This window comes from Agelaius phoeniceus, chromosome 2 (assembly GCF_051311805.1).
Source record: "Agelaius phoeniceus isolate bAgePho1 chromosome 2, bAgePho1.hap1, whole genome shotgun sequence".
Lineage (NCBI taxonomy): Eukaryota > Metazoa > Chordata > Aves > Passeriformes > Icteridae > Agelaius > Agelaius phoeniceus.
The window spans coordinates 36582868-36608778 of record NC_135266.1 but is presented as its reverse complement, the minus strand read 5'-3'; the positions used below and the strand labels follow the sequence as shown (position 1 = coordinate 36608778).

The window sequence follows — 25911 nt, the reverse complement described above, 5'->3', positions numbered from 1 at the left end:
CCAGACAGATGCACTGTTTCATATTAAAATAATTATCCAGGACATTTATGAACAAGTTTGGGAAAACTAAGATCTCTTCTGTTACCATATAAGGGAAATGAATACTGCTCAAGGTAGGTGGCAACAAAAATGCCTACCTGCCTTCCTGGGGTGGTCAATGACACACAAAATCCCAGAACAATCCAGAACTTGTCTAACCAAAATTTGAAGTACAAACTTCAAACTGTAATAAAATAAAACACTGAATACAATCACCAACAGCATTTTCTCTATGCAGACACATGCAGGGAGCTCACGGTTTAAACAAAGTATGCAGTCTATGTTCCTGCATACTTTGTGTTAAAAGCGTGTGAAGTCCTACGGGAATACAAGAATATCCTGAGTTCTTACCATCAAATGTCAACTTGCCCCCTTTCCAAACTATATGCATCCATATTTTTCCTAGAAATCAACAGTATCCCTGAAGTCCTAAAATATTTTTAAAAAGAAAACCAGGTCTACAAAGATCTAAGACACAGAGAATGCCTTAGCAAAGAGACAGCAGATTCCACCAACTGAACTTCTACCCCAACAGAGAAAATCAAACCAAAGCAAAGCAAAGACCTGACTGCTTTTCCTTTTTTTTTTTTTTTTTGAGGGCAGGGGAAAGAGAAACAGGTAGTGAAATGTATGTGGAATGGTAGGCAGGGCAATCTCATTAGGGATGGGCATTTTGTCCCAAAGATAATCCTAGAGGTGGGACTGAAAATAACCTGGCAACATCCAAGCCTACACAATGTTACATGCAGAGAACAAATGTTGCTCTTTAGCAGCAAATTACGTGATGCAGAACAAAATGCTTGATACCACAGCTGTATGTATGATTACTTAGCTTCTTGCTTTTAGAAGAGGAAACAAAACTGCATAGGTCTGTTTTGAGTATTCACTTTTAATAGCTTGTTTCTCATAAGGGAACAGGGGATGTTTTCTGCTTTAGAAATACAGTTATCAGTTGATCTTTAAATACAGCCTGCTCCTGCCAACAGGTCATGTACATGATTTATTTGGCTTCAGCTTTTGTTTTTATGCATTAAGCAACTTTCAACCTTCTTCTGTCATACAATATATAGACAAATTTAAGTACAGTAATAGTGTAGGTATTTCACCATCTTCACATTTTCTTGACATACTGGATAAAGTGATACACATCAGTCTATCCCCAAGCCCCAGTTTCAGACAAAGCTTGTTGAATACTGCTTTCAGTGGCACATTCAACTTGCTCCCACATTTAATCTGCTAAATCTACAGAAACAGATCCTTTGGGAATATCAGGAATTACTTCCAACTTTGTCCAGTGACATTCAAATGCTCAGGCCAACTACTGGTAGTTTTATGGTTACTGTCATTTTATGGTTATTACAGATGTTGCACGCTGACAGGAAAAAGAGTTTTAGAACTGGACAAGCTATAGTAATCTAGATTTTGGTAGAGGAATTACATACAAAAAATGGGGACTTTATATATATAGTTTTCAATCTGTAGTTTCATTTTTCAAAATAAAACCTGTATATATAAATGGATAATATTCAAGATCTGTATAACAGTTGCTTTCTGGCTAAAACAATGTACTTAGACAGAATCTCACTTTTTTTTTTCCAGTTCAAATATACTAGCCAGTCCAGTCCTTTGGGAGAAGAAACTTCCATTTTTAAATCCTTTAGGATCCATCAGATTCATTATATGCTAATGACCTTAACTTATACAATATATTATATTATGAGGTGAACTGAAGGGCTTTAGATATTGGAAGTATCGGTCTGGGTGCAGTAAGCCAAACAGCCGTTTAAACATGATACTACAGCTGAAAGAAGTCTCTGTCAGAACAAAAACCAACATTCAAAAAAACAGCAGCAGCCATCAATAACATTCACAACTGCAGGGATTTTTTACTGTGTGTGATTTTGCATTATAAGTAGAAGCCACAATAGTTAAAAGCAAAATTTAAAAAAATATTACTATAGTCTTGAATTTAATAATGTGAATTGTCACTCTTATAGCTGTTTATAGAAGTGTACTAAAAAAATTTGCTTAAACATATGAATTTAAGACTTTCACTTTATTCAGCAAATTGGTTTATTTACACAATGGGGAACGCTGGTTGAATGCTGTCAATGTAATAAAAACAAATCTAACAGAGACAATACTGAACTCTCTCTATGTATTCATAGCAGAAATGACAAACTATTTCCTTACCTGTATCAGGAACATCAAGCGCAACAACGGGACAGTATCATAGGACACTGATTTAACAATAAACCACAGAGGTCCAGTAATACTATGGCAATTTACTCATGTATTTACTGACTTTAAAATAAAAACATTAAAAGTCAGCAATACCTAGTAAAAAGTTCTGTCAATTATCAGAGTCAAACTCTGATGAGTAGGTCAGTAAAACCTTATCAGATCATCCACAGTTCATAAAGTGACATGAGTTGCTTCAGACCACCAATACAGAAACAAAATTGATGAAAACAGATTATCCTCTAAAAGGCAACGATGATCTGATAAGGGTTTAACTTAATGGAAGTTTAAAAAAAATAAGAATTGCAGAGCACAGCCCCTATTAGAACAAGCTAACTTTCCAACTTTCAAAAAAGACAAAAAAAAATTTGAGAGAAAGAAAAAAAAACAAAAAACACTTCAACATGAAGCTACCATACAAAGTTTTTGTTTGTTTTCCTTTTTTTGTTGTTTTTTGTTTGTTTCTTTTTTTTTCTTTTAAGAGTTCAGAGTTGAAATTTAATCCTGGCTTTTTAGGGAGAAGGACAGTTTTGGCCTAGACTTTCCTTTGCCCAGGATAATTTTTTGCTCTTCCTTTTGCTGACGCTGTCTCTCTTGTTCTAGTTTCATCCTCTCCTCATGAATCTTTCTTTGTTCTTCAACAATTTTCAATTGTTCTTCAGCCTGTATAGGAAAAAGGTAAAATTTAGGCCAGTATATTTTGTAGTCATGAAAGCAATTTACAAGTCCATATTAACTTCCAAACAGGTCGAATCCTGCATAAGTATGTAAGCAGTTCTGCCTGAGCTGGGTGCCATAGTTGGTTTCAGTGAAACCATTTATAAAATAGTTATTTGAATTGAGTTTAAAAGAAACACTGAGAACTTTCTATAGCTAGTGTATCGAAATCTGGAGTGCTTAAATACCAATTTTTTCAGCATTGCTTTGCAAACAACACATTTTACTTAAGGAAGACATTAGACACATCGTGAAATTGTCCCAAACACTTGTCACATGTAAGCTGAAGTAACATACATAATGAAGTCACATATCTTCAGGCCGAGGTCTCCCTGCTCCAAAACCCATCTAAAAACCCCTCCTAATCCAAAACCATCTTCACTTGATTTGCAACTACTCAATCCTTACATTGACCTATGGTTCTTACAGCTTTCCCAGTGGTCTTCTAAAGGTGCTTATTTAGTTCATTACATCAGTCAATACTTTAAATTTTCCATTTGTCCTGTTTCTACCATTAGAGGTTTCAAAAAGGGTAAAACAGAAAGAAATCTAAAGCAGATGTAGTTCAAGCAAAAAGATTTAAGAAGCCTCATATTTATATGAAAGAGGTGTAATTACTTGGGCAATTGAAACTGACAGAGTCCAATCAGGATTTAGAAGCAGCTTAGTTTGTCTTATCATCAATTGATTAGAATCAGCTAAATCATGTTGAATGTTTTCATGTGGCAAGCACCTGATTTAAAAGGGCTTAAGAAGACCAACGTAAGTTAGACTTTTCTAACTTACACATCTTAAGCTTATGCTGAAAGTCCCTTTCAGCACTTCTACATCAACATTATACTAGAATAAAATCTAGTTTGTACTTGTCCTGCTCAACAAAACAGAATCAGTCACACAAAGCTGAACATGTTGGCAAACTTAGTTCAACCCTCCCCATGAGATATACTTAAAACATACTTTTTAAATTCTGAAGGCAGCGATTTCCCCTCGAAATGAATCCGAAATATTTTACCAGCCTAGTGTTACTGCTAAGGATCTGGTCTTTCATGCTCAAGGGAAGGAGAGCAATGTTACTGATGGAACCAGCAATAGGCAAGTTAAACTCTAGAAAAGGTTGATTTGTTTATTTTAATTGTGTTGCAAATCTGGCAGAGACACCTGTATTTCCCTACAGAACAGTTAACTACACCTTCACATACCAGTTTAGCTTGTGCTTCTGCAATTTTTCGATTATTCTCTTCTAGTATTCGCTCTAGTTCCTCACGCTTTGCACGCTCTTCTTCCTAAAGGGGAGGACAGGGCAAGATGTTAGTAAAGTAAAATACTCATTTCTGCACGTTCACTAATCTTTCTCAGAATTCTTTTGTGAACTGACTTAAAGTGGCAGCTTTACAGCCACCTATTTTGCCTCACAACGGTAAACTGTGCAGCCACTAAAACTGGTTTCTAGCACTCAATTTAAATCATCCCGCCCAGTCCAAACAGCAACCAACTAAACCCTCCCTAATCACAGAATCCTGACAATTTATTACTAGAATTTTAATATCACACAAATCAACAAGGACAACTACAAAAACTGGATAGTATTTACCAAATTAAAAAGTAATATAGAAAATATAAATAAAGTGAATAGTTTGTCTCACCAATTAAGTATACCTACGTATTCTTTACCTATACTCCTTTAATCAGCATTAAAAGTTGAATATTTACTGTCTTGTCCAGTGTCCTGCAGAGTGTGCTCCTCGGCTGCCATACGCGCCAGCTTCCTCTTTAAAATGATTTGTACTGTTAGCTTGGCAATACCTGCATCAGCAGCTCAACCATTTATAAAGAAACAACATACAAGGAAGGCTGAGCTGAGGAATGCAGATGTTTATGGTAAGAAGGAACAAAAATATGTAAATCATTCCTAAGGCAAACAGTTAATAAGAAAAATACATTTACTGTTAGTGAAAAATACAAATGGTAATCCATACTTCATGGAGCTATGGGCTTCTTTCATGGGGAGAATGGACTTAACATTCAGTATTTTGACAATTTTAAGACAGCTGAAACTGTCTGCAGTATGAACTTGGAATTCAGGAGTCCAGGGAAGGCAAGATCAGGAAATAAAGCCTTGTAATTGTTGTTTTCTTGGTGAATTTTATGGAACTCTGTTATGCAACTCAAATATGAAGACTGCGTGAAAAATTTTGAAGTGTTTCAGTTCACATAAAATATATCCAAATTATTTTTATATTTGGAGGATTTAAAGTTAGCCAGAGGTTTGTGTCTGTGTAAGAAAAAAAAGTTAATACGAACAAAGCAAGCATATGAAAACTTCTTACTATGACTAGTAACCAGCTACTAGCTAGCACACTTCACTCCAGGCATGGAGGGTTCATTCTGCATTACAAGGAACTGGTGGGACTTCTCAACATGAGGACAATACCAAAAATACTTTTTTTAAAAAAACAAGTCATCCATCTGATCAAATGAAAACCTCTACATATGAAGAATTTGCTGACTACAAACATGTAAATTCAACTTAAACTCTGATATTAAAGTCTGAATTTGCAAGAAAAGTATAATTAATTCGTTCTTTTTAGTATTTGTGGTTACTCAGCATTCCATTTGTTTCCATTTAATTTGATACTATGTGACTGACAAGTCACATCTAGTATGAAGGGGAAAGCTGCAATGCTACTGTCTCTCCTTTCGCAAGCCAATCAAAATATTAATTTAAAATAAACTGTGTAGGATGTACAGAGTGAAAAAGCATTTAACACTTATGACTATTTAGCACAAATTTCCTCTATGGTTTGAAGTTTGTCTTGAAATTTCTGGATCCTGGAATGATTGGTGCAGGCAGGCATCAAAGCCTTTAGTAGCAAATTACTGTCTCACAGAAAGACATTTTCAGCTTCTGCTCCAGCTGCTGATTAAAAAACAAAACAAAACAACAAAAAAAGGCCCCAAAAACCCAAGTCACACGTTCAGCTTGACTTCAGACAAGGGCAACCTGCTCTTTTATAACTTCTAGGGAGAAAAAAAGGAGTTGTTAGTAGTTATTAAAAATGGATATAATGATTTGGACAGAGATCCTTCGTGAAGACGTGGATGGGCTTATGCTTGAAGTCCCAGAATTAGTCCAATGTATGCTCAAGGAAAATGTTCATTTTAAATGAAGAATAAGAAACCTATTTGTTAAAGACAGGTACTGCAGCTCACTGCTGGACCCTGCTTTTTGCCTGGCTGAAGGCAAAAGCCTCTTACAGTCTAGGTAAACAAAATGAAACAAATGAAGGATACATAATTACATATTTTTTAATACCCTTCCCCAAAATGAAAGGACTGCTGATAAATCCTGCAGCCATGGCAAAAGTTTCAAACAATTCTGAAATATATGTAGGTCAGTTCCATTAAGAATCAAGTATCCTTGTTCAGGTTTTAGGAGAGTAACTGTTTAAATATCAGTGAGCTCCTCTGAATAGGCTAGAAATTAAGTTTCGCAGCAATGCAAGTTTATATGAGAAGGGAATTAGATTTGCTGTATTCCATCTCTTTGTGAACCGAACAGGAGGCACAAACCGACACTGAAAGTTTTGCCATGGACTGTCTCTACTTTCCAAACGACCGAGCGTTACCTCTCTGGCTTTTTGTGCTGCAAGTTCAGCTTGTCGCTGTCGCTCGAGTTCTTCGAGCAACTGTTTTTCCATGATGCGCTTAGCCTCCTCCACCCTGCGCAGAACCTCTCGCTCAATCTCATCCTTTCTTTTCTCCAGCTCTTCTTCTACGCGTTTAGCTACAAGTTCTTCCACCCTTCGAGCAGTTTCTTCCTCTATGAGTTTCTCTTCAATTTCTTGTTGACGACTGCAAAATGCAAACATGAGGATTACATTTTTAATCAATAACGTTGGCACTGAAACAAACTCCTTCAACATGCAGCATCAGCTATGCTACTGAGTAAGTTTTACACGTAGATTATATATTTAAAGAATATTTTGCCCTACATTTAAAGAAAGTGAATATTCAGAAAGTGTTCCTATAACAGGGAATCCACTCAGACCATTCAATATTTAGTATCTTTCTATATAACAACAGACTAAATTGAGGATAACTTTTCATACTACTTCTTCATCACAACTGGGGGGGGAGGAGAAAAAACCCAACCAAAACCAACAACTACAACACCATGCCCTCCTCCAAAAAATCCAAACCCCACCCAACTTTGACCATCATTCATCCTTCAGGAGTTTATATGGTCTCAATTTTAAGCCACATATAGCAATAATATCCTGTAAAATCTTGCCTTAAAGCCACCACCTTAAAGGCACCAAACTATCTCCAGTATCTTAAAACAGAAGACAGAGCAATAAAATTTGTGATTTCAAATTTGTGATTTTACCTAGCATTCCAAGTGTTATACCTGTTATCTAGTTATCCAATCATTTATCTTAACAAATTTCAATAACTTCAGATCTTAACTTTTTTTTTTTTATTGCAGGACTCTGTTTCTACCATAATGATCAAAACCAAATTATATCAATATGAAGCACTAAATAAATCCTTGCAAACTGCATCTTTCTATGTTCGGAATTTTGGAAATATTTTCAAATGTCTTGTCTTTATTTCAATTGAGAAGCAGTGTTATTGCTCAGCCTGATCACTGTTTTAATTTTTCATTAAAATTATACAAAAATCAGGTAAATTTGCAGGTTAATTACCGCACAGAAGAAACTCCAGGTAGTAATCACAAGTGCAACATGGCAATTAGATATCCAAGGATGAACAGCAGTGAATACTCTATATTTCATGTAGCACAATTCATCTGGAGTTATTATGGGTTTTGGGGAGAAGACTCTTGGTTTTAAACTTGATATTGAACTTCCATTTCAAATATTCCATTAAGTACAGAACAATCTTATGAAACTTTTCTTGTGTTCTGGCCTGACAGCAACACAAATCCAAGATTTAGAAGAGCAACTACTGTTGTAGTATCTTAATATCCTGTCATTTTCAGAATGACTGCATTTTCTTATCTCATTTGGAAAATCTTTCCTAATCTATCTTATTTGAAAAACAACTAATTAAAAAAAAGTTACATAATTTACCAACTTTTAGATGACCCACAGCACAACTTGCAAATATGCAATAAGAGATGTGAAGTATGGATTACTTATCTAGATAACCATGGGAAATATAAAGGTGAAAGGCTCCCAGTTTCCCCTAGTCATGTGTCATCATTTTTAAACTACTGAGATACGTGGGCCTACTACACTTACTGAACTAAGTGGATCTCCTTCAATAGAAAGTTTTAGAATCCCCAACTCAATAATTCGGCAGAGAACACCAATTTTAGTCTTACAATCCTCAAGAGATAGCAAATTTAGCTGGGGGCACATTAGACCAGCATTCATTTTTCCAAAATGGACACAAAATATCTTGAAGTGATTTTTTTTTCAGAAAAAAAAACCCAAAGCAATGCAAGGCAAACAGAAAACATAGACCAGTACCAGAAAAATGCATCAACCCCACTCAAATAAATATGATTTTATTTTAAAAGGTTTCCCTTCCCTCTTATTCAGCAGCGAGTACTCTCACCATCCTGAACCAATACTGCTTAGTATACATTGGAGGCTAGAGTTCCAGAGAAATAAATTGTCATGAAGTTCACATTCTCATGTTTTATTAAACTATCATAGCTTTACATTTAACATCAGGAAATCTAGGAAAAAAGTTAGCTAATTGAATAAAGAGTGCATAGTTACACAAATACCATTGCATTCATATCTGAAATAGATTTTCAAATATCCTCAGCAATTGATGATGCACTCAAAATTAAACACTGTGCCTGCACACGTTCCATTCTTCTCACTCCAACCAACTCCATTCAAATTTAATTAAATGAATCAAATATATTTTTAGACTTATAGGCAATGATATTACAATGGCTTAGACCTTATTAAGAAAATAAAATTATAAACACAGATATAAGTCTTAGTGATTTATTCTGTACCATACCAATTATTTTTTTTTTTTTTAATCACACGAACTTACAGTATTTTATCATTTTATCATCCTGGCCTACTGAGTTATGATACCAGAACAACAGATAAGTCACTAATGTAAAAACTATTTTTCGTATGATCCATTTACTTCTCAAATACTCACTGTATGAAATCTGCAGAAAAGAAACAACTTACATTTTACCAAATTTCTGAGGGGAAAAAAGTTGTACTTGCATGGCAAGGAAATGAGCACTATAGGAAAGAGCTGAAGTTAGGCTGTGTACTGAGTGAGATTTGAACAAGATATGAGAAGAAGAAACTCAGTTCCAATGTATGAAATGTCCGCTAATGGATTCAGTCAGACAGGAAGTACTTCTTTCCTTATCTAACATGAATCTATACTAACATACCTAACACAATTTACAGATGGCTTACTAAAATACCATCGTTTTCTACTCTAACTTTTACTGTTTTTTGGTTTTCTTTTTTTAGTTTAAAGTGTGTTGTAAAAGTATCAAAATTCCATCCATACCCAATCTTTTCCAATACTGGTTCTTCCTCAAATGTCTACTATTCTGTAGCAAATATTGCTGAAATATCATATTCCTTCTATAGAGACTTTATGAGCTTTTTAATATTTCAAAGCTAACTTACGTAGAAAATTTATTTACACATGAACTAAACCAGCTCCTACGTACTAGAATAAACTACTCATTCTAGTCTCAAATTTTTAAGCACATTCCAGTTCTTCATTGTAGATATGCACACAATGTTTTTCTTAATCTGGGTACTGAATGAAATTCTAAACCACAAAACTAGGATCAGTATGTCAAAATATGTCAGTTTTCACATGTTTGTGTTACTGTGTAAGTTTTTGATTGTCAAAACTCTGAAGTTAGCAAAGGTGATTATCTTCAAAGGAAAATGAAAGTGACAGCTTGGGCTCACCAAGCCCAACTAGTATTTCCTGAGAACAATATGGTTTAAGTAAAGCTCCACCTGAGAATTAACAGCACCACTTGGCTTCATATGTACAAATAAGTGCTTTTTCTGGATAAGGAGGTTCAATGAGCAAGGGTAGTATTCAAAAAAAAGGAATCACCTGATTAGAAACCATTCTTCTCTCTGCTGCATAAAGGTCTGTTTTATAACTTTATATGCTGTTAAACATATTAATGCATCCCCATCGTTTATTAAAATAGTATTTATATCTGCAGACTTAATAAATAACCACACTCCCCATAAACATAACATAATCTGAAAAAAGGGCAAGGTTTCAAATGAAACAAGTCACCGGATCTCACTGTCCCATTTGGCAAGAAAGTAATCCCACAGTGTTAATACAGCAGCTGCAGAGTTTCTTGAAACCCTCACTCAAGCACCTCCAGATGCCTCCGCTCGACGCGTAACAAGCTCCACGCCACGAAGGGGAGGGGCGGGCGTGTGGCAGTGCAGCACAAAGCCTCAGGGGCGCCGAGGCCTCCGCCGCACAGGGAAGTTTAAGAGCAGTGCAGCAAGGAGAGACCAGCGCCAGCGGACGGGCAGCGGGCAGAGCCGGCCCCAGGGAGGAGGCGTGCGGGGGGCTCGCACCCGAGTGGGCGGCTCCTAACGCACCTGAGGGAGCCGGGCTTTGAGACAGGGGCGGATGGCGGGAAACAGGCATTGCTCCGGCCTCAGCGAGGCCCAAACGACTGCAGCCAGCCGCAGGCGGCCCTAGCTCACAGAGACAAGGCGCGGAGAGAGAGGCACCGAGCGCTTCCCTTCCTCCCCCATCCCCTCACCACCCCCGCGTCCCCAGCGCAGGCCCGGGGCTCACATTTTCCGCTGCCGCTCGAACTCTGCTTTTTTCTCCTCCTCCTCCCGCTTCTGTTTCTCATCCAGGCTGCTGCGCTTGCTCACCGTGCGCCCGAAGATGTCGATACGGTCGGGGGGGGAGGAGGCGCGGTCGCGGTCCCGGTCCCGGTCGCGCCGGGAGGAAGGGGCCGTATTAGAGCGCGAGCGGGAGCGGGACTCCCGGCGCCGGTTCCGCTTGCTCTCCCGGGACTTGGAGCGCTTCCTTGCCCGCTCCTTTTCTCGGGATCGGGACCGCGATCGGCTCCGGTTCTTCTTGTTGTGCTTGGAGCTCTTGGTGTGCTTGGAGCGGGACGAGCTCCGGCTGCGGGACCGACCCATCCCGGCAGAGGAGAGAAGAGGCCGCGCCGGTCACCGCTCGACCACCCCCGCCCCCTTTGCTAGCGGCGCCTGGGAGAGGTGCGAGGAGGCTCTGCGCGCATCAGCACCGCCCTGGCGGGCCCTTCGTCTTCTCCCTTTCAACTGCTTTGCGCTGCGAGGAAAAGGAACAGGCCCCGGGAGCGGGAGCGAGTCCGGACGCAGCCAAGATGGCGGCCCTGGCTGAGCAGTGACTCTCCTCTCCCGCCCCACAATGCACCGCGCCGTGCTCGAGCCCTTCGCTCCCCTCCCCGCCGCCTCCGGCGCCGCGCCGGAGGAGCACGAGAGCACTCGGCAATATTCGGCAGCCAATGGCGAGTGCCGCTCAGAGCGGGCCCCTCGGCGGCCGTGGCGGAGAGCGCGCCGGCCGAGGAGTCGCCTCAGAGAGAGTTGCTGTGTTACCTTTGGAAGTTCTCTCAAACATTGATTATCTTCTTTTTATTTTATTTTGATACGGGAAACAGAGAGAATTATCACTGCAGGTGAAGGGAGTTGCGAAAACACTTAGAATCCCCACTAAATTGTGAAAATGAGTTTTTGAATCCTCGGTTGCACCACTGTGAAAATCCACCCTTAAAGGGAAAGAATCGCCTGAGATTCGTAAATGGTCATTAGTAGAAAAGAACGACAAAAGTCCGAGGGGTCGCAAACAACCAGAAAGTTTTATCAGTGAATTACACACTTGGAAAAGAAATTAGTATGTTAGTCCTAGACCTACTGTAGAAGCACACGGCAGTGGGTTTTGGATAAAGGAGCAGGGTGAAAGGGAAGAGAAGAATTAAAGAGGAGAAAATGAATTAAAGAAAGAAAGATGAAAAAGAGGTCGTCAATCCTGGTTCCAGCATCGACCCAGCTGAGGGGATGTCAGTCCAGCTGTGTCCGTCTGGCCGATGAGATGCCCAGGGTGCCAGGGGTCTGTGTCCTGGTGGTTTCAGTGTGGCACAGGGAAGGGCTGTCTTGGTCTCATTTAAATGTATTTACCTGTAAACATTATTATCCATTGTTAACTACAGATGTGTAGGCATAGGGGAATATGAACTCAGTGGTATCCAGGTCAGGCAGAGAGTATGAGCTCAGAGGTTCTATAGGCTTCTGTGTAGGATGTTTTTATCCCAGTTCTCCCATGTAATTGTTAGCTGTTTCTATGATGACAAAATTTGGAACTGGTGTTATTCTTTATTGCAGTAAACTGGTACAATCTATAGATAGTTAACCTCATTCTTTACTTTTAGCTCCTTGATATCTTTCACAACTTGTATGCTTTTTTTTTTTTTAATAGGTCTGCATTTTTTCTAAGTACTTTTACTAAGCTTGCAAAACATTCCTGTAGCCACTGGACATAATCCAGTCTCACTAAAAGGTCTTTTCTTCTAATCATTTGATTGCCTTGCCTTCTTTTTCTCGAAGGAAGACTTTCTTATTTTGAAAGTCAGTCTATCTAGTACCAGAAATGAATCAAATGGAAGCATCTTTCTGACGGGTCACTGTGCAAGTAACAGCGGAGTAATGGACACGGTGAAACCTGCACGGCAGGAATTCCAGTGCCACAGGCCCTGGGCACTCTTGTTTGTCCCTAGCCCGGGGGAAGCTTATGCAACAGGTAACTAAGGAAGTTGATAATCAGACCTTTTAGCCCCTGACCAGGTAGGTGAGTTTGTAGCTGGCACCTTTCCTGCAGCAACTTGTCTGCAAGTGTGTACTGGAGCTTTTAAATTCACACGGTGCATCAGGTTCTGGATGTAAAATGGATCATAATTTTTTTAGTACTACATGTCATAGTGGATGTACTAAACTTGACCTGAAATGTAGCAGGGAGGAAGGGGCAGAATTAATTGTTTTGTAGTCACTTATAACTAACTATAAATGAGTTTAAAAAATATTTCTCATAAACTGAGTTTTCTCCTTGGTAAGTCACTATAACCTGGACCTGTATTTATTGTTATTTTATTCCTATTTAAATTTATTCCTATTGTTATTTTTATTCCTATTTTCTGGTATTGACTCATCAGAACTAGAAAATGTAATATGCAATATTTTGTGAGAACAATTCATTATGATCTATTGTGTAGAATTAAGGAATTATATAGATTAATGCAATAATTTTCTCCAATCCATTATTGCATTGTTCCATCTCATTTTTTTAAAGTTTCCAGATTAATAAGAACACAAGATTTTTAATACCTGTAATAGTTTAAGGTCATTAGTCTATTTACTTTGTTATTTATGAGGACTAAATTCTAGCTCTTCTGGAAAAAGCTGCTTGTCCTCTTAAAAATAGATTCCTAATATTCCTAATAGATGAAAAATTACTAGAAGAACATTTCTATCTATGAGTTCTTTTTTCTTTAGTTTGGTAGTTGTTTCATTGCTGCTTTTTTTTTTAATTATATCACCTTATTTTTCCTAGCCTACTAGTAGTAAAATATTTAATATTAGTAAAATATTAATATTTAGGTGTTTTTTTCTGGATATAATTGCAATTGATATGGAATTACAGTACCAAAAGGAATTTTTTAGTAAATACTTAATATAAAAGCTTTGTTTAATTACATAGTTTAATTTCTTCTTTTCAATTAATTAAAAAAGATGGTAATTTCCCTTGTCAGTTTCCATTCAAAATTTTCAATATTTGATTAAAGTAATTCAATTTCTTTTTATTAAATAATATTAGAATTTTGAAGTTTTTAATCCCATGTAAGTGCATGTTTTATTCCCAGTTTGCAAGACATACTGAATTTCCACGCACTCTTGTGTTTTTGCATTTTTTTCCATTTTAATGTATCTCAGTATATTAAAATGCATAATTTGCTTCTTAAAATGGTTGCCTTGGAGTTGGAAAATACCTTATTTGACAGCCAAATGGTGGCATAATTAAAGCACCTCACCCTTCTTTACCTTGGCTACTGTCATCACATGAAATCTCTCAACCCATAGGCATTTGGGGGTAGCTCCATGGTGATACTGTGTTCTCATAATCTCCAAATTGTACCTGCTCCTGCTTGCACCACCACTTCTGTCATTAGCTGGGTCAAGAGGGATCTTGGGAGATTAAAGGTGGATTATTTTGGGTTGTGCTAGTGTGGCACAGCTGGATGTAAGATCTTTGCAATAGGTCTAAAATAGAAGAACTCTAGAGGGCAAGCAGGGGAAGAAAGTAAGAGCGTAATAGCATAAGGTGTTTGGTATGTAATTTGCTGTCATCTGGTATAGTCTGCCTCACAATAGTAAGAGGGCAGAAGTAGCACAGAAGAGCTAAGGAAGAAAAGGTGGTTTAAATGTGTATTGGCTCTTTCAAAGTAGCTGTTTCAAGCCAGAGTTTATTACAAGGTCAGAAACTGTGAATACAGGTTGGGGGGTTTTAATTTTTATTTTTTATTTTATGTGAGTCAGCACTGGGATTCATGTCATGTAGATCACAGAAGCTGTACAGGAGTAGAAGTTGTATCACTTAGTCAGTTTATAATGATTTTTTTATACCTAATGCTGGAGTTGCTTGTGCTTATGCATTTTCTGTCAGGTGCTTTGTTTCTCTTTGAGCAGCTCTGTGGAGTTCTGAGCTGCTAAGCTGCAGAGGTAGGGAGATGAAGCACCCGGGAGACTGGCAGAACAGCTGGGAGGAAGGCATGGCAGAAGCATGGAACAGTTGGCAGAAAGAGAAATATTCTTTCTAAAACTTGAGAGAACAAGTCACCAAAACTCTGCTTCAAAGGACTGTGAGAAAGGGGAAAATCACTTTAACAGAAAGAATGTAGAGGAAATGCTGTACAATGAGAAATTAAATAAATGGAAAGAATTTTCACATGGTACCTATAAAGGAAAGTTGAGCAGATTGTATACATAAGTATAGTTATTAGGTAAAATAACTATTTTCCTCTTTTCCATATGTTCAGATGATAATCATGTCCTTGGAAATGAGCAATACTGTACAGAATGCTGTTGAAAGTGTTTTGTAATTTGAATATGCAAAAAGGCACAGCTTGAGTAATCAGGACTAGTGTGTGTATATACGAGATTCAAATTAATTTAAAACAATATCTGGTTTCTTTCCCGTGTGGATTTAGTTTTAGAAAAAAAATAAAATTGCCAAATGTAGATCAATGTGGGAATTTAAAAATTAATTATCAATGTGGGAATTTAAAATTACATTAATTATCAATGTCAGAGGGCATTTAATTTTTTTTTGCTTTATGTAAGCCCAATAACCACTTTTTTTAACATTTGGACTGCTTTTATTCTGTCTACATGGTAAAAGGGAAAGGCATGTTCATTTGCATGCTTTGTTTGCAGTGCCTGGTCTATTTATGTCCTAAACCAAAGCTCTTGAATGGTATTAGAAGTGGTGAACATAAGTTCTGATCACAACTTGAGCCACTGATCTGCAAAGCATAGTCATGCACCGTTTTCTCAGAATTTTTTTTCAGTATCATTGATACCATGTGAAGTATGCACATTTAAGGTCACATATAATTATTTATATATGGACCTATGACTTGGTCCATCGAAGTTTGGCAATAAAAGAAGTTCAACCAACCTTCCTGAGCAGCTGCACAATCATAGAGCTACTTTAACTCTGTAGGCATGCTCTTTTTTATCTGAAGGATTTAATAGCAATTATAGTTCTGGTATGTGTGACTAGGGATTTAAGCCAATCAGCAATGAGGTGTCATCTAAGCCTCATGAGGGACTGATCCAATATGAATACTGGAATAATGCCTTTAAAAAAAACCCCAAAAACCACGAACAAATCAAACCAGAGTAGCAACGAACACTGTTATTCAAAACCAGGTTGCTGATGATTCAGTGGTTAACATAGTGGTTAGACTTGTTGGACAAGCAGGAAAATGGGATTCAGGTGTGTCCTCATTCATATCAATGTCTCTTCCTTCCCATGACCGTATGTTAATCACCAGGCCAATGTCTAGGCTGGAGGAAGGTGAGAAGGGAGCTGGGGGCAAAGTTCCCCTCCGTGTCCTCACAGATTTCACAAAACAGAAAATTAATGTTCAGAGGCAAGAGGCAACATGTTGTAACCTAATGTCAGTGGCACTCTTGAAGTGGGGGAGCAAGTTGCTCTGGATTTAAGTCTATTCAACAGACTAGTTTTAAATTTTGTTCCATAATCATGAGAAAAGAGACAGGGCTAACCCTGAGAGCTGGATCACAAAACTTGGCAGGTGCTGTGACTGCTCGGGTGTTGTATAACATTTCCCCTCCCACGGCAGCTGCGTTTCAAAAGGACTGAGCGTGTTCTGTTCTTCAAAGGCTACCGTAGGCACTGCCCTAAGGAGAGGACTCCCAGTTTTTGGCTCCTGAATAGATGAAGATGCCACCTTTGTGGTGCTGACTCAGACACTTCAGCTTTGACACGGCGACAGCCACGCCTCCTTGTACAGCACTTCCTCTTGGCTTTGTGTCTCCGAGTTAGCATGTGTATTTGATGAGTTCCTAAATTATGTTTAATTCTGAAAAAAGTATTTGGATTAAACACTGGCTGTGGAAATGTTATATCCAGAATGTTTTGCATATTTTATCTGCAACTATGATTTTTTCCTGGGTTTTTTTCCTGCTTATTTCTTTAAACACACTAATATCTCTAGTAGTACCACTTCTTTGTATGAAAATGACTGAGAGTGATTACTTTTTTTTTTTTCTCTAAGTAGTCAAGAAGCAACTTGTTTATGATAAAAATAGGGTTGCAGATTTGGGAAAAGCATCCTACCTACGCTTCAAAATTAAATCAGGGTTACCACAATTAATGAGAATTGACCCTGAAGCATTATTTAATGTTTACGGCTATTCTGTTAAAATTTTATCAAAAAAAGGTCAGATGAAACCTTTTTTTTTTTCTTCTACTCACCATGCAAATTGATGAACTTTAAAACTTGTACATATTAGAGTGGGCAGAAAATAACAGTTCTGCTTAGTTAAAAAATATAAGACATGAGCAAGCCAGTCTAGCAGGAAGTCTTCTGAGTGCCAGTTTCTGCCTCCTGTATTCATGAAAGTAGTGCTTTGTTTTGCAAGTTGATTTGTTAATTAATTTCCCTGACTTGTTAGGTTAAAGGTTGAAGGAATAAAGTTTTGGGATGTTATGCAATTTTATTGTACAGTTTTGTTTTAACAGAAATTTTACTTTTGAAACTCTTTGAGAAAAATCTCACCAGAATGACAAAAGCTGAGACCTTGTACTTGTAGAAGTCTTTCTTAATGATCTGAAGAGTAATAAAATACTAAGGAGGAGATAGAAATTTTGAAGTCTGTTCTTCTGGGAGTTTTCATCTGTGTGTCTCTTCACTCTTTTTGGAAGACCAAAATACTGTGGCATGTGTTATTTTCCTCTAGTATTCTTCCTTATGTTTTATTCCTAAATTCTATCATTAGTAGTTGTTTGCAGATTATTGGATAATTTTTAAACTGCAATGATAGCAATTCTGCAGGTCAAACTGAAAAATATTTTCACGAGTGATATGGATGACTTGTCCCTGCTGATGCTGTGCCACAGAGCTGTAACCGTAACCGTGACTTCAACAGTACTGGAACAGGGCTGTCTTGATGATTTTCAAAGCTCTGAACACTGGGCACCCTCAGCATATGTAGCATCCAACCCACTGCTTACATAGTGTGCTGCCACACTGCACACAGCTACACACTCTGTAATGTCTCTGCACAGTCTCTTTCATCAGCTGTCAGCCCAGCTGGGCACTGATTTCTCAACAGGTTTGGTTCATTTGGGTCTAAGATGGCAGTGTTAGAACAAAACCAGCTTCTAAATGCATGGAGTATCTACTGCCTAGATGTACTATTCCAGAGATATACCTGGCATCAATGTCTGTGTGGTTTCTGGTCATTGACAGTGTTTTGTGTTGACATACAAGTTCGGTAAAGCTGTTTTCACATTTTTATCACAGATGCTAATTGTGGCTTTAAGAAGTCTCAGGATATAATCTTGGTAATGTGGGAAACAAAGTAAATGTGGAATGGAAAGCACATTTCTTTATTTCTTACCGCATTATTACCAACTTTTGAATGGATGACACACATGCTTCTATTGTTTAAATCATTGCAATGTGTAGTGTGGTGGTATATTTGCATTTGGACAGGTCTCTGTATTTTGCTTTGTGTCCTTTTTTTGGAGACAAGGAAGCAGCTAAGGGAAGAAGAAAAAGTTGGCCATACAATGTTAAAACATTTGAAGAAATACTGTGTTAAACACCACTTTTTAAAGGCAGGTACTGCTGGTTATGAATAAGAGTGGCAGAACATGGTTGTATAGATGAAACAGTGAAAAAATATACAATAACATTTTAGCTAGAATAAAAACTTAGTTTTTCTGTTGAAGCAAATCTCTCACACATCAATTTAATTTCATTTGGAGTGGTCTCAAACTGGGTGAACTGGGTTATTTTTGGATAAGACTAAATCTAAAATAAAAACTGAAACATGCTATGTTCTGTTTGAACATAAACACTTTTTTTTTCTGTGAGGATGACTCAGCACAGGTTGTCATGGAAGGTTTTAGAGTATTCATACTTGGAGATATTCTGGGCATGGTGCTGGGCAACCTGCTCTAAGTGGCCCTGCTTGAACAGGGCAGATTGGACAAGCTGACCTCCAAAGATCCCTTTCAGCCACTATTTCTGTGATATCTGATGATGTGTTCTAGAACTGTCTCTGCTATTGGGGCTGCAGTCTGCAGGACTAGTCTAGAGCTAGTGGAAAGTAAACCTCTTGCCAAAAGCAGGTCACATGGACATCCAGTTCTCAGCAGCCACTGTCTTAGTTCACAGACTTTTTATTGCAAAGTGCTACTTGCCAATGTGGTAACATCACGTATAGCTGAGTTAGCAAGTCCTTTGGTGTTGGTTTCTTTGCTTTGGAGCACATAGGGCAAAAAGGCCAAAAGTTGATACAATTACTTTATATATTGGATCTGTACAGATGTAGCCCCTTAAGACATTTTTTTACAGGCTACAAGACTGTGGTACTTGGCTGCCAGCACCTGATAGATAGGCACCAGGCCAATCTAAATGTGTATAGCATTGGAATATCTAGTTAATCTGAGTGTATAGACTTTCCTGCTAGTTGTTTGATGACTTAGCACATCCTAGACTCTCTTCATTTAGCTCCCTGTTGGATAATTATGTATTCTTTATGGCTTGCCAAAGGTAAGTAGAAGAAATGAGTAGAGGAAAATAATACTGAGGTTGAATGGCACAGGAGTCATGGGAAGAGATGAAAGTATTGCACTGGATGGTGGGGGAGGATGTGTGCAGCCTAGGGTTGGTATGATGCAGGTTCATCTGCACACTCAGTTCTGGAGCTCCTGCTGTGTATATTAGGCAATGAAATAATGCACCGACATGCTCTGACTGCTCAAAACAGGACTTCCAGGGCAAAATGCCATCCATGCTTACTCACCCTGCTGGATAGCATTGTCTGCAATTTTTCTCAGATTGTTTCTACAGGTATTCAGTCTTGGTGGTGCAGAGAGACCTGGAATTCTCTAAGAAGCTGTACTTCAGGAAAAGGTGACTTTGCTGCATCTGTATAAAAGTGCTGCTGCAAAGAGAAATTGTGAACAAAAGTCTGGAGCTTCCCTCAGGCTTGGAGCCAAGAGCAGGCTTGCAGCTGATTGTGAGACATCTGTCATCAGCAGGAGCTGCCAGTAGTGGAGCTGGGGGCTACAAATGAGAATGACAGAAGTACATGATGACCTAGTGAAAGAAAAGGATTTTCTAGGACAAAGGGTAGTAGTTCATGATAAGAAGGCAAAAATCAACCACGTAGAAGATGATCAGGTGGGGGGTGGAGGGGTAACTAAAGCAGACAAAGCAACACCAAGATATAGGCTGTGAGCAAGCAATATTGGGGACAGATAGTAAAATGCATGCATTGGTGAGCCAGGAAAGAGCGTGGTGGGAGAACAAATAGGAAATTAAGAACAAAAGAGGCAAGAAATGAAGGATGCAGAATCCCTGAAAACACTCACCTCATTGAGGGAAGAAAACAAACCCACAAAAATGTATACATACTACATACATATATGTACACTAATTTTCTTTATGGTCTGTTGCTAATGTCAGAATAAATGTTAAACAGTTCAAATGGAATGGTGTCTGAGATGAATTCTCTTCAGCTGTACGTCTCCTAGGCAAATGTGTGAGAACTGCTGATCTGTTCATCTTGTTCAGATCACATGAATGTGAACACATTAGAGATTTAACTTGGTGTTCCTCTCTACAAATATAGAGGGGGAAAAAAATAGAGAGCCTTGCCTGGGAAGAAAGGGAGGGATCCCATTATAACTGAGAGTCATACGACATCCCTTCTGGAGATGTGTTGAAATTTCCCATGGGAGGAAGAAGAATAAACAAAGGTTGGTATTACTAATAAAAAAAAAATAGTTGGCAACCAAGGAAGCAATAATTATTTGATCACAGTGTTCTACAATGCTAGCAACAGAAACAATACCAGTTAAAAGCAACAGGCCAAATGCATCTTACTTGCAACCAACCCTACCTGTTTTTATACCAGGGTCGTTTGCCTGTTTGCCTTACTGTTCTGAGAGCAGTCCTCTGCCAGGAGAATAAATATGTCCTGACTTTTCACTTTTGCTGCTTTACTCTTATGACCACAGTGTTCCCGAGGCTTTATTGTGTTTGACTTCTCATAGCTATTGTGCAGCAAGCAAGGAGTAGCTATTATCTCTGCTTCACAAATGAGCGACAGAGCCTGCAGGAGAGCAGTGCTTGCAGCTGCACAGCCCATGGCAGGCAAGGGCCTTTGCAAATCACAGGCCAGTAGCTTTCTTTGCTCACTTTCTGAGGTGACAGAATCAGTAGTAGAATATTAGGACTGGGAGGGCAAGCAAAATGGTTTTTCTTGAGCAGTCAAGTTTGCCTACCAGAAACTAAATGAACAAAGCATGCTATTGAAAATGAAAATTTAAAAAAATCCTCAAATCATCACTTCAGCAATTTCAATAGGAGATCCATATAGCCTTGAAAAATACATTAATAATGAAATGTCTGTTTGCATTGCAGCAAAACTCTGTTTAAAAGGAATGCAATTTCATTTGAAGTTAAAACTGGCAAAGCCTGTTAAAGCCAAATCGTAACAGCCATTGTTATTTGTTAACAGATAGGTGTATGATGAGCTTGACAAAAGGAGGCTGTGCAGTGCTCTGGTCATGTTCCCAGCCTGCCTGACAATGTGGCTACAGCTCTTACTCTGCCCTTCCTCAGAGGTAACCTCGCTGAATGACACCATCTAGTTTAGCTCTGTCACGCTGCAAGCAGTTGTTCTGCATTCTCAGTGATCTTATCTTTATGAGCAGTGATTTGTGGGAAGGTTTGTTCCTCGATCACCAGAGCTTACATAAAAAAAACGTGCTATGGCAAGTATCCCTTTCTCAAACCTCAGTGCAATGATGGAAGTGACTGAGAGGCACTACTCCAGAAAGAGTCCAGGCTAATGCTGCTGGGAAGGGTTAGATTGTGTAACATATACTGAGTTCTCTGGGCTGGAGAATGGATGGGTTGGATGTTCCCAACACACCAATAACTGCACTTCTATAGGGACTGTAGCACACTGCTTCTCATCTGCAGGAAAACAAAGCCCTGTGGCTAGATCTTTCCTAATTGGTTTTTTGTTCTTTGTTTCAGTGATGTCCATTTCTTATGTTACTACATTAGGGTATCTACAAGAGCTTCAGGGCTGTCTTTGCTTTTTTTAACTGAATCTTAGAGTTTTTATTCTTTTTTGTATCTCTGTTTGGCATCTCTGTTCCCCAAAAGGGTTCAGTCTCTTAGGATTGCTATTTCCTGTTAGTTGCTTCAGAGAACAGAAAAGAAAGAAAAATATTACTTTGAATTGTCAAGCTTTTTTATTACAAAAGCATTGTAAATTGAATAGCTTTCAATTTTAATAGTTTTTCTGACTATTTTAAGCATAGTCATCTTTTAGAACTTGCTGCATAGGAGTGAAACATACCATGCAAATTTCTGTTTCTAATAGTATATATATATATATATTTTTTTTTTTAAAGTAGGCTGAAGCTTTATGTTAAATATATATTTTTTTATCGAAAGAAAGCCAAACCTGAAACTACCATGATAGCTGAAGACTAATAGTTGTTGAGTGGTCGTTATGCTGGGACCTTTTTATATGTCTGTGTGTGAAACTGACTGTGCTTCATTCTATGGTGCTCATTTATGAAAGGAATTTATACTCTAAATGAAAGTAACTGTTCTAACTTCTGACATAACTCTGCAAAGCTAGAATCAGCAATATTTTTTCAAAGAGGTCATACATTTATCTTTCATTAGACATTTGTGTGCAGCTATTTAAAAATGTCAAACTCCTGAATTAATATGAAAGCAATCAGTTCAAATACCGTATTTTTAAGAGTGATATGAAGAACAGCATGTAGAAGTGAGAATTCCTGAAATATTTTATTTACCTTTTCAGTAACAGCATTGCTTGTAAGAAATAAAACAGCCGCATTTTAGTTTCCTCATTTGTTTTTAACAACGCATCTCAATCTCCTTGCAAATCTTTGAGATATTTGAAAGGAAAATGCAAGAAAATAATTCAAAATATTTTATAATAGTCCTCTATGTAGTTTATTTTCCTTTGTCTTGAAGAGTGCTTCTTACCTGTTTCAAAAGGGGATAAAGAGTTTTCTATGTAGCTAGATACTTTGGTTAACACTCTTGAATTGGAAAAACCATTTTAAGGGCTCCGGATAGACTGAAGGAGGCTGGCAGAAGGATTTGCGCTGATGCTCGTGGGTATCGGGCAGTGTTCAAGCTGCGCGCGTTGCTGACGGCGCGATGGTACCCGCAGTGCGCGCTCCCGCTGCCAGTAGAGGGCACCCGAGGGCGCCGCCCCCACTCCGCGGGTCCGGCGTGCGCAGGGAGCGGCCGATTCCTGCCGGAACTGAAGCTCCTTCCCTGCTTTGCCCGGTGAAAACTCAGCCCGGCCCGCTGCTGAAATGGGGCCTGGGCAACCTGCGTTTTTCACAACTGTCGCCCTGTGAACTCTACATTACTTTTTTTTTATACTGAGGATGACCAGTTTCTTTCCCATTCTCAACACTTGCTTGTGCATATTTTTTTCTCCCCAAAGCATATAATATATTAAATTAATTAATCCATTAGAATACTGCAATGGGAAGAATTGGAATGGTACAATTAGAGGAACACGGCTTCCCATTTTGAACAAAAGCAATGTTGACAAAAATCTACATGAGCAGGTCAACCTTTGTTGAACAATATTCCATTTCCCATTTTATAGGCACTACAGGGCAGTCCCTTGCCTTTGATGGAAATAAACACAGTGTTTGTCAGTCCCAATGGAAGCAGAATTCTTGAATGAGCCTAAAGTTCCCTTTTATAGGAAGGCAAGTAAGAACAATCCTTGGTGACTAGTCTGACGCCTATTATTACTGGTTTATCAAAACCTCCACCCATTCCATGTGGATAATGGACTCACTCAATTCTTAACATAATTATTAGTCTAGACTGGAGAACTTGTCAGGTTAATAGTTCCACAGAGAAGGGTTTTCCCCTTTAAAAGCAGGTGGGAGCTTGAATCACGGGGCTAAATCTGGAACATGCTCCTGAAGTCTGTGATTTGGTCCCGTTGGCAAAGATTATCATACTGGGAACTGCTCCCAGAAAAGGCAAAAACATGAATCACAAATAAGCTGTTTGATTTCCTGTTGAAAGGATCTAGTGAAAAAGACTCAAGAGAAGCATAGGCTAAAGGATTTTACATTAGTGATGAGTTTCATTTCATGTTTGGCCTTGGTCTGCTGCTGAACAGAAATTACTGTACCCAGATATCTGATTCATTTCTGGAAGTGTCAGATACAGTGTCTTTTGCTGAACTGTATTAGAAACCATGCTTGATTTGATTAGATTGCTATTTCCCCAGCTTTTATGGGATAGATAATCTGAAACAAATTCCTTCAATTTTCCCCTGAAAAGAGAATATTAACTTTGCAGTTATATTTTGGCTTTGGTAACCTCTTCATAGGATGGTGTCTTGAACAAACAAAAAATACAAAACAAAACAAAACAAAAAAAAAAAGAAAAAAAAAGGTGTAATTAATGTTTTTTGTAGCGCTTCTTATAATACATCTTCACTGATGTCTTACAGTAATTCCTGCTTCCAGACTATTCTGGGAAGTCAGGAAACTTGCAAGATAGGAATTTCTGTGCTTATATCTGTACTGATCTGAAAAGCTGGGAAAGGTGGTTTTGCATTTTTGCTTATGCAAGCAGAGTTTTATCAAAGAAAGCTTCAGATTTTTACAGTGTCTGAGAGCATTTATATGTCTAGCTAGCATGGGTGAAGTAAATAGTTGGTCAGCATTTCCATTATGAACCTTCATTTTCAATATTTTGTAGTAGCAGGAATCACTATTTATTTTTTTAAAGTGGAAACCTGGCATGTAACTTCTCAGTCCAGTTATTTTTGTGAGACAAATCAATTTGTCCATTATTAAGTTCTATAGGAGATCATAAATGTTTTTATGGCTTCAGGTGCCTTACTGTATTCCTGTAAGTTTAATTAGTTAAAAATGAATTTTTCATTAAAAGCAAAGTTTTCAATATATGTTATATATTTCAATATATGTTCTTTGTACCATAAACCTCCTTGTAAGCAATACCTGCAGAGCATTAATGTTAGAGCAGAACCACCAGCAAGTTTACAATTCACAGCAGTAAGTTCTTTTCCCTTCATTGTCCACACAATATAATCCACAATTCTCTGAAAAGCATATTAACTTCCTTGATGAAGAAATAACTTCATCACTGGTTAAAATTAGTTTTCAATTTATAGAAACAAAGTGCATTTGTAACATCAAGTAAGCCTGTAAATGCAACTGCATATTTAAAATTGGCACTTTTTCTCTGATCAGAGTGTTTTCTTTGCTCATCCAATTTCTGTGCTTCATTTTACTAATGAGTGATAATGGTAACAGCAATGACAATGAAAGTAATAATGGATCTTAATAAAAATACGATGTCTCACTTCACAAAAACTTGGGAAAGCAAGTGTATTCAGTGAACAAATGAAGAATGATACTCTGTTTTATATATGTGTTTTAAATGCACTTGAATCCTCGTGAAATTGGGGAACTTCAACAAAGGATGGGTCTGAAAAAGGCATGTAAGATGGTTTGCTGTGTGCCTGTCTTTTTAGCTGATGTTAATAAGCTCTACTGGTACAAATACCTATGGGAGCAGCATTTTGTATGCCCCTACTGAGCAGATTTTTGGAGAAACCAAAGTGTACCAGCAATCCCTGGTAATCCTGCTGTGGTCTAATGTCAGGAACACACAGTAAGTTTAATGATGACTCCAGCATTACTTCTTTGGATGCATTTGCCTGTTCCAAAGACATTATTACTATTAGAATCATCATCATTATGAAGAGTTCAAAATCAGGCCTCAGACTGAGTAATCCTGACAGTTCTGGGGAAGATGTTGCAGATGAATATCTGTGTTATTCCATGGCTGAAGGCATCAATGTTTCCTCTTATGTTCCTCCAACCACCCTTTTTGTTCTTGTGTATGTAATTAGTTTAAGCTACCATAGTAAAAAATGAAGCCAACTGTCTTGGGTTTAGGAAAGGCAGAGGCTGCTTTCACTAATTCAGACTCAAAGAATATATTTTGTGTAGCAGCAGAAGGGGAATCTACTT

At 38.2% G+C, this 25911-nt stretch overlaps 1 protein-coding gene across 1 annotated transcript; it reads right to left on the bottom strand.

Moving 5' to 3' along the window:
* Nucleotides 1–908: 908 nt before the first annotated feature.
* Nucleotides 909–11420, bottom strand: ARGLU1 (arginine and glutamate rich 1). The gene is made up of 4 exons (XM_054653129.2): nt 10804–11420; nt 6624–6849; nt 4197–4280; nt 909–2943 (listed from the first exon to the last, which is right to left on the bottom strand). The coding sequence occupies exons 1-4, from the start codon at nt 11157–11159 to the stop codon at nt 2779–2781; spliced, it is 831 nt and encodes a 276-aa protein (XP_054509104.1). The 5' UTR covers nt 11160–11420; the 3' UTR covers nt 909–2778.
* Nucleotides 11421–25911: the final 14491 nt, after the last annotated feature.

What these genes read in the sequence shown, in the direction of transcription:
- ARGLU1 (XM_054653129.2), bottom strand. Translation starts at nt 11,159, where the DNA reads ATGGGTCGGTCCCGCAGCCGGAGCTCGTCCCGCTCCAAGCACACCAAG. An exon ending in TTCGAGCGGCAGCGGAAAAT is followed by an intron (nt 6,850 to 10,803) that starts GTGAGCCCCGGG and finishes TGCATTTTGCAG; the next exon opens with TCGTCAACAAGAAATTGAAG. An exon ending in CAGAAGCACAAGCTAAACTG is followed by an intron (nt 2,944 to 4,196) that starts GTATGTGAAGGT and finishes TTTCCTATACAG; the next exon opens with GCTGAAGAACAATTGAAAAT.